The following is a 14668-nucleotide window of genomic DNA, read 5'->3' as shown; positions in this document are numbered from 1 at the left end:
CTTGTTATCTTATTATTTTTGTTGTGAGTCCTTTATAAATATTTCTGCATATGAGACTGCTGTGAGAGAGAGAGAGAACTGTTTTGGATTGGATATCTGTTTGTCGAGAGGTTTGTTCGAAGTACGTGAAATGTAGCAGGAAGTTGGTTGGGCCAGGTGTGGTTGTTGATGAAATTGATAAATCACAGTATGGTAAGAGGAAGTATGGGAGGGGTAGTTCTGTGGTTGGTTTGTGGGTGTTTGGGGGGGAGGGTGGTTGTTACTTCAGGGGATGGGTACGCTGATTGTGTTTTTAGGGTTTTACTGAGCTGCAGTAAGAGGTAACTAAAGGGTCTGATTGAACAATATATTGAGGGGGTAGCACTATTGTTTCTGATGTATTTTCGTTGTATAGGGGTTTGGGGAAGAGGGGCTATAATCATTGAGTAGTTAACCACAGTACTGAGTTAAAGGGTTGTGACAGTGAGGCTTGTACTAACATGATAGAGGGGCTTTGGGAGCAATTAAATCAGTTATAAGGAGGGGAAGAGGCACTCTTACAACCTGCAATCTCATTTGGATTACTATTGCTGACAGAAGATTTTTTGAGGGGAGGATGTATAGGCTGAAGATGGTGAGCTAAGGTTTTCTCTCTTTGTGTGTGTGTGTGTGTGGGGGGGGGGGGGGGGGGGGGCACATGATGGCGAACCTAGGTGGTATTGCTTGAAGGTCTTGTTGGTAAGTAATTTTCGTTATTGTTTCATTCTATAATGATTGTGATATTTTGTCTGTTCTGTATCTATAGTAGGTTGATTGTGTTCTAATTGATGTAGTGAATATGGAGTATTTGGGTTTTTGAGTTGTTGGGGTTTTGGTTCCACCTTCCGTATTTGTAGGTGGCTTTTTTTTCCATCAGCAGCTGCGGTTGAGCTATATAGGTTAAGGGAAATGTCCAATTACTGAGGTTTTGTTGGTGTAATGGGATATTGTAATGTAAACTTTTTTGGATATTATTTGTTTCGGCATAGTGTAGTTATTGTTGCGTATTTGACTAATCCCCACCCTAAAACCCCAATTTTCTGTGGTTGTCCTGTTAGTTTCACTTTATTATTTTTGGAGTGAAACATTGTATCATACTTATTTTTCTTCATGTTTGTTTGCGTGTGTATTTAGTGACATCATTGTAACCATTTTGTATATGCTGGATGTAGCCGCTTCCATCTCATGGTTCAGAGCAAAAAGGTTGAATTGAATCCTTCTGTAATGCCATACAGAGAGATACAGTAGAATACTGATAATGTAACTCTGTTTGTATATTATGTTTTGAGTGGAAGTTGCGATGATGACCTTCACCATAGCCCATGCTGCATATTATTTTGTAAGGTGACAGTTGGGTTTTGAGTGGGCAAAACCAAGTCCTCTGCCCTGACAATAATTATAATTCTTGTTATCACATTTATTTTCCCCTTTTCAATATTTGCAAGTGGTGTATGTTTACTATTTTAATTGTGATGTCAGTTGAGGTGGTTGAGATTGGCAGGTTCAGATTTTCTAGTAAATACCTCTAAAGACTGTGTTATAATTTGATAAGGGAGATAAACTTCAATTACAGTAATAGTCTTATAATATTAAAGTTGTATTTGATGAATACTAGTTTTGAAGATTTGAACACTGCTTAACAATGGATATGTCACATGGAAGCTTCTCTCACATATTGAGTGGATGGACTGAACCTCCTTGGACCCTTCAAAAACCATATTTAGTATATCATGTTAATTGAAAGCCACTTAGATAGCAAAAATACATAGAACTTCCTACATAGTCTGTGTATTTTATGTCATAAATAAAAGCGCTGGCACGTCGATAGACACACAAACAAACACAAACATACACACAAAATTCAAGCTTTCGCAACAAACTGTTGCCTCATCAGGAAAGAGGGAAGGAGAGGGAAAGACGAAAGGATGTGGGTTTTAATGGAGAGGGTAAGGAGTCATTCCAATCCCGGGAGCGGAAAGACTCACCTTAGGGGGGAAAAAAGGACGGGTATACACTCGCACACACACAAATATCCATCCACACATATACAAACACAATCAGACATATTTAAAGACAAAGAGTTTGGGCAGAGATGTTTGTCGAGGCAGAAGTGCAGAGGCAAAGATGTTGTTGAATGACAGGTGAGGTATGAGTGGTGGCAACTTGAAATTAGCGGAGATTGAGGCCTGGTGGATAACGGGAAGAGAGGATATATTTAAGAGCAAGTTCCCATCTCCGGAGTTCGGATAGGTTGGTGTTAGTGGGAAGTATCCAGATAACCCGGACGGTGTAACACTGTGCCAAGATGACTTGGCCATGCACCAAGGCATGTTTAGCCACAGGGTGATCCTCATTACCAACAAACACTGTCTGCCTGTGTCCATTCATGCGAATGGACAGTTTGTTGCTGGTCATTCCCACATAGAATGCGTCACAGTGTAGGCAGGTCAGTTGGTAGATCATGTGGGTGCTTTCACACGTGGCTCTGCCTTTGATCGTGTACACCTTCCGGGTTACAGGACTGGAGTAGGTGGTGGTGGGAGGGTGCATGGGACAGGTTTTACACCGGGGGCGGTTACCAGGGTAGGAGCCAGAGGGTAGGGAAGGTGGTTTGGGGATTTCATAGGGATGAACTAAGAGGTTACGAAGGTTAGGTGGATGGCGGAAAGACACTCTTGGTGGAGTGGGGAGGATTTCATGAAGGATGGATCTCATTTCAGGGCAGGATTTGAGGAAGTCGTATCCCTGCTGGAGAGCCACATTCAGAGTCTGATCCAGTCCCGGAAAGTATCCTGTCACAAGTGGGGCACTTTTGTGGTTCTTCTGTGGGAGGTTCTGGGTTTGAGAGGATGAGGAAGTGGCTCTGGTTATTTGCTTCTGTACCAGGTCGAGAGGGTAGTTGCGGGATGCGAAAGCTGTTGTCAGGTTGTTGGTGTAATGCTTCAGGGATTCCGGACTGGAGCAGATTCGTTTGCCACGAAGACCTAGGCTGTAGGGAAGGGACCGTTTGATGTGGAATGGGTGGCAGCTGTCGTAATGGAGGTACTGTTGCTTGTTGGTGGGTTTGATGTGGACGGACGTGTGAAGCTGGCCATTGGACAGGTGGAGGTCAACATCAAGGAAAGTGGCATGGGATTTGGAGTAGGACCAGGTGAATCTGATGGAACCAAAGGAGTTGAGGTTGGAGAGGAAATTCTGGAGTTCTTCTTCACTGTGAGTCCAGATCATGAAGATGTCATCAATAAATCTGTACCAAACTGTGGGTTGGCAGGCCTAGGTAACCAAGAAGGCTTCCTCTAAGTGACCCATGAATAGGTTGGCGTACGAAGGGGCCATCCTGGTACCCAAATAGATGCATTTGACCATTCTCCCCACTTTTCCAGCAGTTGCTTTTATTTGTTTGGCCAGTATCACATTGTAAGTCATTGTACCAAATGCGTGTTTAACAGTTCTGTGTTCAAACTGAATATTGACGTATTTTATCCCCCTGTGAGGATTGTTCGTTGTAAATGTAGTAGCAGAATGTCACTGTGAATTCAGTGTAAATATTCATGGTAGGAGAAAAAATGTTTCTCTGCTACAGTTCCTTAATGTTGATAGTGGCATGTGCAGTGTTACATGGCTTTATGCTTAATTACAGTCTTACTATTTTATCAGTTGATTTGTTTTCACCACGTAACACCCGCTGTGTACGTCGTTAGTTGCTGAGCAATGTATTACTTTTCGTTCTGATGCCGCAACTCTTCCTTTCCTATATCTGTACTACTTTTTATCTATATAAATGATGAACTATTGGTTTTGCCATTTAACAACTTTTCAATAACTGTGGAAGTATTACAGGCATCGGGTCCCACCTAATGTGTCATCCGCCTATATGTTTTACATGAACCTATAAAGACTCGATCGACCTGTTTACAAAGAGAAAGCAGAATATCTTTTCCTTTGATGTTGTCCAACAACGACCTAGGAAGCTTGATGCCCTCGTGGCCCAGGCTCTTCCATGGCTCGCAGTAGTTTGCAGCATTCGTTTTATTCCTTGCTCACTTGCCGCTACGTCGAGCTTTCGTGGTGATCGTTGGGCAACGTCTTCCACGTTATCTGCAACATAAATAAATTTTCTTCCCACAGTGTTTCTGAAAACCCAAAAACAAACTTAAAGAACATAATAATAACTGTTCTTACATTTATTCATATAAGTTTTGGTCGATTTAATGAGGGGTGAGACAGGCCTAAGCCTTGTGACACCACACATGCTATGCTACATAAACTCTTACTGTGACAGGATGTGCTATTACAAAGATGTCACAACCCAGTAAGAAATAACATTTATTAGGAGTATTTTACAAAATGGTAGTTAACTTTGCTAAACTTTGATGTATGGCGGATGATGTCCTGAACATGATGCAGTGGTATCTAACTAATTTTGCAGTCTCTTGACAGTCTGATATTGTTACTGATAGAAATCTTTGCAAAGACTCTGTAATTGTTTATGGTTCTCTGTGAACAGCAACTATAGTGTCAGAAGGTAATCTTCAGAGTATTGTGTGAGAATTGCCAGCACTGAAACTACTGTCTGGCTGCTGGTGCGGAACTGTTTGTTTGTCCGCATCTGCATCCCATTGTATTTTGAGTCCGTCAGTGGGAAGATCCCTGTCTGCCCAGTGGAGGCAAAAGCTGTGAAGTGTGCAGTTGACATTATTTCCTATTGGCTGTCTACACTATGAGTGGACATACATGATGTGCTGAAGGAGGTGGCGCAGAAGCTGGAAGAAGTGTGTGTTAGGGAGCAGCATCTGGAGGCTGCTCACATGGAACTGATAGATGTCAGGCAAGGGTTTGTGCCTGTATGTTGGAGGCGGCCTCATGTGGTATTTGGTGTGTACTTCTTGCCCAGTACACAAATTTCCTCAAAAAGTATGTTGTGAGGTAGCCCTAAGCAGGTGGCTAACTGCTACTGAAGTGTACAAGGCGGAAGCCAAAAAGTATCTCCATCACTTCTTTTCTGTTTATGCCCATCCCAAAGAATGATATTGTGGCTGGGTAATACTCATACAAAACTTAATCATGTGATGTGCTGTTCATTGTTGATAACAAGTATTATGAATTGTACTTTAATGTCACTGTCAACTTCTGGTGAATTACATTGCTTAAGGTGGGACGTAATGGGAAATGTAAACATTTATTTAATAAATCATTAAAACCATATTTATTAATTTACAAATCCAAAATTTTACATGTGTAAAGCAGCTGAACTGTGTGTTCATGGAAAAATATAATAAAATATGCAGGATTAATATTTTTCCAGATTTTGTAATTTTTAATTTTTTATTGTCTTTTTATAAAAAGCCATAACTCATTCTAATCATGCAATTAATCTGAAAATTTTATTGTAGGGTCGTGAGAAGGTTATAAAACCACTGAACTACAGTTATTAATTTATGTTACAAATTGTATCATTAACAGAGTTTTTAATTTTGCATATCCAAAATTAACTTTTTATGTACTTCTTGAGAAAAGGCTTCTAATAATGTAAGAGATGTAAAACAGAGAAAATGAGGTTCAAAGATTTTCTTCTCATACTTATACTTGTAATAAGCTTACCTTAATTTTGAAATCCGCCATGTTTCTCTTCCCTCCTTTTCGAATCTGCCCGGTCTGTATTTGCAGGTAAGACACTGATTTATTAGCTTTCTTGACCCTGCTATTGTCGATGGTGTAAAATACTTTTGTTGTAAACACACCAGGATCTATACCAACTCTCTTCAGCACTTCAAATCTGCCATTATTTCTGTTATTGTAACATAAAACTGCATCATAGACACTTATTTTAAGTACTTCAAGTCCACAGAATGTCCTTTTTGAGCATGTAATCCAAATTAAATTATTGAGGCTTTCAGGCTTTCATTTGCATTTTGTGTCTTTCTGTGAAGACACTTTCTCAATAAATTCAATAAATCAGGGTTTGCAAGAAACTTGAATGTGGGCTTCAATGCATTCATAACAGGTTCTGTGGTCCACAACCCTTTTTGTGGATACGTGCGTGGCGTGCACAGGGGCCCTGAGCTAGTGCAGTTCTTTTTCCTTTCCGGGCTGTCTTGTTCTCCGCTTTGGCGTTTGAGATTCTTTCTTCTGTCCCCCTATCCCTTTCTCTCTTTCCTCTTTTCTTTCCTCCCTGTGCGTGTCTGAAGGCCGACCCAGGCGTTCGCACACGTAGCTGGTGACGGGGTAACGCGTAATTCCCTGCCCTGGGTAGACAAGTAAGGCACGTATGTACCCCCTGATAAAGGCCAGGCCCAGGGAGTGGTGATTGCCTGAGCTGTTACCTTCCGAACATGCCGATTGGTCCCTCCGTCCGTTTCTCGGGAGATGTGTCCTGAGGTGTGAACAATCACCTAAGGCGGGAGTGCCCTCTGAGAGGGCCCCCACAAGGAAGGAGTGCACCATCGGAGATGCTGGCAATCATGGGGGATTCATCCGCAATAGATTTCTCTTCTTCTTCTTCCATGTCTTCTGCCCAAAAACGAAAGGTAGATGAAACTCCTGTTCCGAAAATTCTACCACCAGCACCAAAGTTTCTTGTTGTCACAATATCTGATGGTCACGATTTCTCAACAGTCAACCCTTTTGCCATTGAGAAGGGTGTAGGTGCGATTGCCGGACCAGTGAAATCTTGTACTCGGTTGTGCAACGGTACCTTTCTGTTGGAGACAGAGAGCACCTTCCAGGCCCAAAAATTACTTCGAGCCACACTCTTACACACATTTGCTGTACAGGTGGAGGCCCACCACACCTTGAATTTGTCGCGTCATGTGGCATGGTGTGTACCAGGTCACTCGACGGACTAACTGATACGGAGATTCTGTCTTTTCTCTCTGATCAGGGAGTGATGGCCATCCAACGGGTTGTGAAAGGGATCGACAAGGACCTCATACCGACCCGAACTATATTCCTGACTTTCGACAATGTGCAATTGCCTTCACGAATTAAAGCGAGTTATGAGATCATTTCTGTTCAGCCGTATGTACCCAACCCTACAAGGTGTTACCAATGTCAGCAGTTTAATCATACACGGCAGTCTTGTTCAAGTGGGGCTAAATGCATTACCTGTGGCAGGGACGCCCATGAGGGTGACTGTCCACCTCCGTCCCCTCGTTACATCAACTGTATGGGCGACCCTGCTGCCTCCTCTCGCGACTGCCCCGTCTACAAAGATGAGAAAAGTATACAGGAAATTCGAGTGAAAGAGAAGGTGTCGACCTCGGCTGCTCGCAAGTTATTCAATAGCAGAAAGCCCACTGTGCTTCTGGCATGTAAATACAGTACCGTTCTCGCCCCTCCTTGGCCTACCAGGGAGGTAGCTACACAGACATTTGATCTAACATTTAGTGATTTGGTCGTCAGATTGGCCAGTGCTAAGATCACCCGTTCAATGTCTCCTCTTACTCCCACCGACCCTAAGGCTCAAACATCATCATCTGGTACTGCTAAGACAAGGACCTCTAAATCTGATGCTTGAACCTTCGAAAAAAGAACCGACACGCTAAGATTTCTTGCATACTCAAACTTCATAGCCATCAACTGTTACTTCGACAAAATGCAATTCTTCAAAGAAGGCTCATAGAAACAAGACTTCTCCTGCGCCACCCAGCAGTTGCCATCCCCGGCCATCTTCAGTTTTTCCAGGTCGCACCGCTTCGAGCCGATCATCTGGCCTTTCACCGGCGGAGGAAGCTGCCCCTCCTGACCAGCTCAGGAAGGTGGCAGACACAACTGTTGAGTTGATGGATCATGACTCACCACCTATCAACTGCAGCACCAGTGCTCCCTCGAAGCCAGACCCTCAGTGGCCATCGAGTTGACCCTTTCTTGTTTCTGCTTTTTCTTTTTGTTTTCATAATGGCACTTCTTCAATCGAATAACGTGCCATTTGGTCCAACCGAGAGGAGCTAAAATTGCTCATTCGAATGCACTGCCCGCTTGTAGGTCTCCAAGAAATGAAGTTACGCCCATGCGATTGTATTGACCTGGCACACTATACCTCCATGCGTTTCGACCTACCCCCTGTGGCAGGTATTCTGGCTCATGGAGGGGTCATGTTGCTGGTTCGGGATGATGTCTACTATGATCCAATCACATTGCACACAGATCTGCAGGCAGTTGCCGTCCGAATTACTCTCTCCACTTTCACATTTTCCATTTGTACTGTTTACACTCCATCATCGTCTGCCTTTACTATGGCAGACATGATACAATTGATTACTCAGCTTCCTACACCATTTTTGTTGATTGGAGACTGTAATACCCACCATCCCCTTTGGGGCTATCCAACATCCTGCCCGAGAGGCTCCCTGTTGGCAGACCTTTTCAACCACCTCAATCTAGTCTGCTTAAATACCGGTGCACCTACCTTCCTTTCGGATGCAACACATACCTATACTCACTTGGACCTCTCATTATACACTATCCAACTTGCACATCAGTTCGAGTGGTATGCTCTGTCTGACACATAATCCAGCGACCATTTCCCCTGTGTAATCCATCTCTTGCATCACACCCCTTCTCCACGTTCCACTAGTTGGAACATCTCTAAAGCCGACTAAGGGCTTTTCACCTCCCTGGCGACCTTCAATGATCAAAACTTCTCCAGCTGCGATAGTCAGGTCGCATACCTCACAGACGTTATTCTCACTGCTGCTTAATATCCAATCCCTTGTACTTCCTCTTCTCCACAGCGAGTCCCAGTCCCCTGGTGGGCTACAGCATGCAGTGATGCTATTCGTGCTCAGCGACGTGCTTTACGCTCCTTCCAACGCCACCGTACGATGGCGAACTGTAATAGTTACAAACGACTCGTTGCACAATGTTCTCGTGTTATCAAAGGAAGCAAAAAGGCTTGCTGGGTGGCTTTCACCAGCTCATTCAACAGTTTTACTCCTCCTTCGGTTGTCTGGGGTGGCCTGCGCCGGCTATCTGGCACCAAGGTCTGCTCCCCGATTTCTGGGCTGACTGTAGCGAATGAAGTTCTTGTGGGTCCTGATGATGTCTCAAATACCTTCGGCCGCTTTTTCGCGGAGGTTTTGATCTCTGCCCATTACCACCCTGCCTTCCTCCCCTGAAAACAAGCAGAGGAGGCATGGCCAACTTCTTTCCAGTCTTTGAATCGTGAAAGTTACAATGCTACCTTCACCGTGTGGGAACTCGAAAGTGCACTCACCCGGTCCTGCTCCTCTGTTCTGGGGCCCAATGGTATCCATATTCGGATGCTGAAGAACCTTTCTCCTGCAGGTAAAGGCTTTCTTCTTTGCGCCTATAAATGCATCTGGACTGAAGATCATGTTCCCACACACTGGCGTGAAGCAATTGTTGTTCCCATACCCAAACCAGGAAAGGACAAACACCTTCCTTCAAGGTATCGCCCCATCTCCCTTACCAGCTGCATCTGCAACGTGATGGAGAATATGGTAAATTCTCGACTGGTTTGGCTCCTTGAATCTCGACGCCTTCTTACCAATGTCCAATGTGGCTTTCATAGGCGCTGCTCTGCTGTTGACCACCTAGTACCTTGTCGACCTTCATTATGAGCAACTTTTTGCGTAAGCGCCAGACGGTGGCTGTGTTCTTCGATTTGGAGAAGGCTTACGACACCAGGAGAATGGGGTGCCCCAGGGCTCCGTTTTGAGCGTGGCCCTTTTTGCCATAGCTATCAATCCAATAATGGATTGCCTTCCAGCTGACGTTTCAGGCTCCCTTTTCATGGACGACTTTACAATTTACTGCAGTGCTCAGAGAACATGTCTCCTGGAGCGCTGTCTTCAGCATTGTCTAGAGCGTCTATATTCCTGGAGTTTCGCTAACAGTTTCCGTTTTTCTGGTGAGAAAACGGTCTGTATGAACTTCTGGCGTTACAAACAGTTTCTTCCCCCAACCTTACATTTCGGTGCTGTTGCTCTCCCATTCATGGAGACAACAAAATTTTTAGGTCTTACATTTGACAGGAAACTTTGCTGGTCTCCACATGTTTCTTACTTGGCTACTCGTTGTACCCGTTTCCTAAATGTCCTCCGTGTTCTCAGCGGGACGCCATGGGGAGCAGATCGAATGGTCCTGCTTCGCTTATATCTGTCCATTGCCCGATTAAAGCTGGATTATGGGAGCTTTGTCTACTCCTCTGCCCGGCCGTCCATCTTACGCCGTCTAAACTCTATCCACCATCGGGGGTTACGTCTGGCGACTGGAGCATTCTACACCAGCCCTGTTGAGAGTCTGTGCGCCGACGCTGATGAATTATCGCTCAACTACTGGCGCGATATGTTGCTTTGTCGGTACGCCTGCCAACTGATGTCAATTCCCCACCACCTGTCATATTTCTTCTTCTTTGACGACTCTTTTGACTGCCAATACAGTCTGTACGTCTGTGCCCTGTTACCTCCTGGAGTTCGCTTTCGTCGCGTGCTTCAGCAACTTGATTTTACCCTCCCTACGTCTTTTCGAGTGGGTGAGAGCCCGATGCCACCTTGGCCCCAGGCTCAGGTTCGCGTTCACCTTGAAGGAGAGGACCCCGGGTTCGATATACTGCTCGAGGTTTGTTAAACTTTGTTTGAGGCTGGCTAATAACATCTTTATTCACACAGATGGCTCCAAGACTACTGCTGACGTCAGATGTGCCTTCGTCGTTGGTGATGATACCTTTCAATACCGGCTCCTTGACCAGTGTTCAAGCTTTACAGCTGAGCTTTTTGCTCTCTATCAGGCTGTTCAGTATATCCGCTGCCATCGTCATTCTCCCTATGCATCTGCTCTGATTCTTTGAGCGCCATTCATAGTCTCTGTGACCCATATTTGGACCACCCTCTTGTGCAATGAATTCAACGGTCCCTTCAGTCACTAGCTGATGCTGGCGCTTGTGTCCTTTTTTTGTGGATACCTGGCCACGTTGGTGTGCCTGGGAACGAAGCTGCTGATGCTGCGGCCGAGGCTGCTGTCTTCCTGCCTCGGTCAGCTTACTTTTGTGTCTCGTCAACTGATGTTAGTGGGGTTACGGCCATCAAACCGATCCTGATGGATTGGACGACCTCCTCACACCCTTCCCGGAAAGAGGAGGTCATTTTGGCCAGGTTGCGGATTGGGCATTGACGATTTAGCCACCGCTTCCTGTTGTTCGGTGACCCCGCCCCGCAGTGCCCCTGTGATCATCCATTGATGGTGCGCCATATTTTATTGTCCTGTCCCCATTTTATTCACTCTCGTGTTGTCCTGTGTCTGCTGTCTACCTTACAGGAACTTTTAGCTGATGACACTCGAGCAGCTGCTCGTATTCTTAGTTTTATGACATTGACGGACTTGTCCAAGAAAATCTGACTCTTTTATTTTGTTTATCTGCATCTTTGTAAGTACATCCTGTTGTTGCCCCCTTGCGTTTTTCTACGCTATTAGTTCTCTGACATTTGTGACTGGGCGCTAATGACCTTAGTAGTTGAGTGCCATAGAAAAAAAAAGTTCTGGTAATTAGTGTTTATGTGAATATATCCCATGTCTGTTGTTGAATGTATGCCAATTGCCTATCGGACACAGATTGTGCGTTGGTGTTTTGTCAGTGGATAGTTTGTGGAAAAAAATTGCCCACAAAACATGCCTCATTACCTCTAAATTGTGTGGGTTTTTCCTGATAGCTCTCCCATAAAATAAATGAAGAGAACCAATTTCTTTCAGAGTAAGCCTGCTTTTTCCTCCTAGTGGTTTTCCAGCTTCACATACTTCACCTTTCTTCTCTTTTAGCAAGCGACGAAGCCTACCACCAAGCCTCTTTTTGATTTGGCAAACACATTTCAACTTTTCTATTGTTGTATTGTACAGATTTTTATCTGTCACAGCTTTGAACAAGGAGGAGTCCTCATCATAAAGGTATTTAGTATCTCTGACACCATACTGGTCCTCAGATCTGGAAAACATCCTAACAACTGCAGCAGCCTCCATGCCCCCACTTGAGCCACTATAATTATTAGAGCATGCTACTGCATGCCTTTCTTTCCACAGTTTCTCACTGTCTTCATTGTTGGACATTTTCCTTGTTGCTTACTGGTGGCAGTATTTAGACATAATTTCTACATCTAAAACTTTACCTGAGTCAATACCTATAACAGATGCAACTCCATATAGGGATGTGTGACCCCTTTTCATCCAGGTCCCATCTGCAGACACACATGGGTCAGTAACATTTGTAGGATATTCACTGTCATGAATACCTACTCTAGGATCTATTTTTTGTTTGTTTGTTTGTTTTGTTTTGTTTATTTCCACCAATTCCTCAACTGCTTTCTTCATAGAAACTTTGGCAGTATCGCATACACCTCCAGACATTTCTTTATTTATTTTTTCAAACCTTTCACAAGTTGGAGGCATGTTCAAGGAACCACACAATAAATTACCTCCTTCTCTGCCTTGTCCAAAGAATCTCATAGCATATGTTAACCTAAAATTGCTTTCATATGTACCAGTGTCGATTTTTTTGGAGGAGGAAAATGAAAATTCATAGCCACATAAATTACAAATTAAAATTTAAAACACAAGCTATTCCCACTCTTCTTTCTTCAACAACAATTGTGCATTCTGCATTTTTACAGCTAACACATGAACATGAAAACTTTATAGCCTGACAGACAAGCTCTAACCTGGCAGACAAGATCTAAATCAGTAAGTCTAAATACAGTGGTATCCATATCATTATTCACACACCTGTACAATTCTCCTATTCCAAGTTTTGATGTGGAAGCTTAATTTCGAACTACGTCCTCTTTTTTTTGTTGGTAAACCGATTTCCATGAAACCTCCATTTCCTAAACACAGTTTTTCCACTACCCATTATGCATAAATCTTGACGTCCATGTGAAGGTTTGCAAATTCAACCTTCCACCCATAATGTGTGTTGGTATTGTCAAAATGTAAATAAACCACATGCAACAATGTTTTCAGGCAAAGGTATAGATGTCAGCCAAAGTTATCAAAAGAAAATAGCCTTCACACTGACAAACTCCGCTGAAGCAAGCAGTTTCCCAATGTTAGAAAAGGTGTGAGTGGTCACAAGTGCAGAGCAGTTTAACAATTTAAAGGCATTTCTGAAGTTACTATCATCATAAAATTCACACACAACATAGATTAAACTGTGTAGATAAGGAAATAATATTTTTGAAAAATATATTTTTTGGACCAAAATCCATTACATCCTCACTTAATATTAATGCTAAAACGTAGTTCTTGTTCGTTTTCTTTAAAATGTGGCAATATCATCCAGTTTTAAGGCTGAAATTTAATGGGGAAACTGAAACAAACTTTTCTGTCACTGTGAATTTTGTGTTCCTTCTTTCAGTTCTTTCACCTAGAACAATTCAGGAGAAGCAACGAAAACACAAATGCAAGAACTCACACAAAATTAGCCCTTGGAATATAACGGGGTAAATTGACTACCTAACCAAGAAAGTCTTCGTTTATCTGGTCAGTCTGTGTAAGCTGAGCCTAGGAGAAACAGGGTACGGATGAATATCCCCCAACTCTCAGCCCCTGAACTTTGAAAATGTCATTTCTCTACATTTTTGTGACTTCATTGTAAAAATTGTCATGCCTGTATCCAGGACATTTTGTTACTGAGCGGGTTTGTGTATCATCCATAGGTATAAGAAAATCACCTGTTGAGAAAAAGTCTTTTGTAACAATATTACGAAAAAATAGATGAGCACTTACAATACAAAAGAAACATTGAGTAACACAGGGGCAACAGAAAAACTTATTTAGCATTTTAACTTCTGGCCAAAAGGCTTCCTTTCGATGTAGAAAACGCCCATACACATTTGCATAAGAACAATTTGCATACACGTACATGTGACCACTGTCTCTGGCCACTGTAGCAGTCTTTTCACTTTGCGTGTCTGAGACTCAGCATCTTCGCTATATGGTGAGTAGTGATCTACCGTCATATTATTGTTTTTATTCAATCCTTGACTTTCCATTACTTGGCAAATGATTTATGATATATATGACACATCTTTTCTGTGTGAATATCGATAACATAAGGGAAAGATGAGACACTAAGTTGCAGGCAGACACAGTGAAAAGACACTTACTGATTAACTTAGTCAGAAGAGGACAAAACTAATGTGTAAGTTTCTTTTCATTGAATCTGTTTGCAGTTTAACATGTCATCTTTACAGTCAGCAGCATTCTATCTTTTGCTGATATCCCAACCTGGAGTTTCCATTGTTCGAGATAATTCCTCTCAGAAAAAGAACTAGTAATAAAATTATTATTATTGTTAAACTTAATAGTGCCATAAGTTTTACAGAAAACTATTAAAATTACAACTGCTTAAGAACACTAATTATGTGGTTTTATTATTACCGCAGGTCCAGGTTTACCCATCCACTGTGAACGTGAAAGAAGAATTGCAAGAGTGTGTGAATCAAGAGGTAATTCAAGAATTTATGTAACTATATGAAATTAAACACATTTGAATTGTGCCACAGTTGTGATCATAATGGGAATGATAAGCAATGCAGCTCTCCATTGGCGTTCAGGCTTTCACTGTAGTGCCTGTAATGATTACAGTCATTGTAATATTATAGGCCCCTGGCAGAAAACTAGGGAAAGCAGGCAAAATAGA

The 14668-nt window shown here is 42.9% G+C and overlaps 1 protein-coding gene across 49 annotated transcripts in view; it reads left to right on the top strand.

Moving 5' to 3' along the window:
• The window catches only part of LOC126212861 (zinc finger protein 83-like), a 1762073-nt gene that overhangs the window by 1580471 nt on the left and 166934 nt on the right, over positions 1-14668 (top strand). For 42 of the 49 annotated variants that reach the window (XM_049940350.1, XM_049940352.1, XM_049940318.1 and 39 more), the window contains one exon: positions 14412-14474. The exons of the other annotated variants lie outside the window; for them this stretch is intronic. In XM_049940350.1, the coding sequence (XP_049796307.1) occupies positions 14412-14474 (63 nt within the window). The remainder of the gene's footprint in view (positions 1-14411; positions 14475-14668) is intronic. 49 annotated transcript variants of the gene reach the window in all.

The sequence above is a fragment of the Schistocerca nitens genome, chromosome 11 (genome assembly GCF_023898315.1).
Source record: "Schistocerca nitens isolate TAMUIC-IGC-003100 chromosome 11, iqSchNite1.1, whole genome shotgun sequence".
NCBI classification, from domain to species: domain Eukaryota; kingdom Metazoa; phylum Arthropoda; class Insecta; order Orthoptera; family Acrididae; genus Schistocerca; species Schistocerca nitens.
The sequence above is the reverse complement of the archived record's forward strand: the minus strand, read 5'-3'. Positions and strand labels throughout refer to the sequence as shown.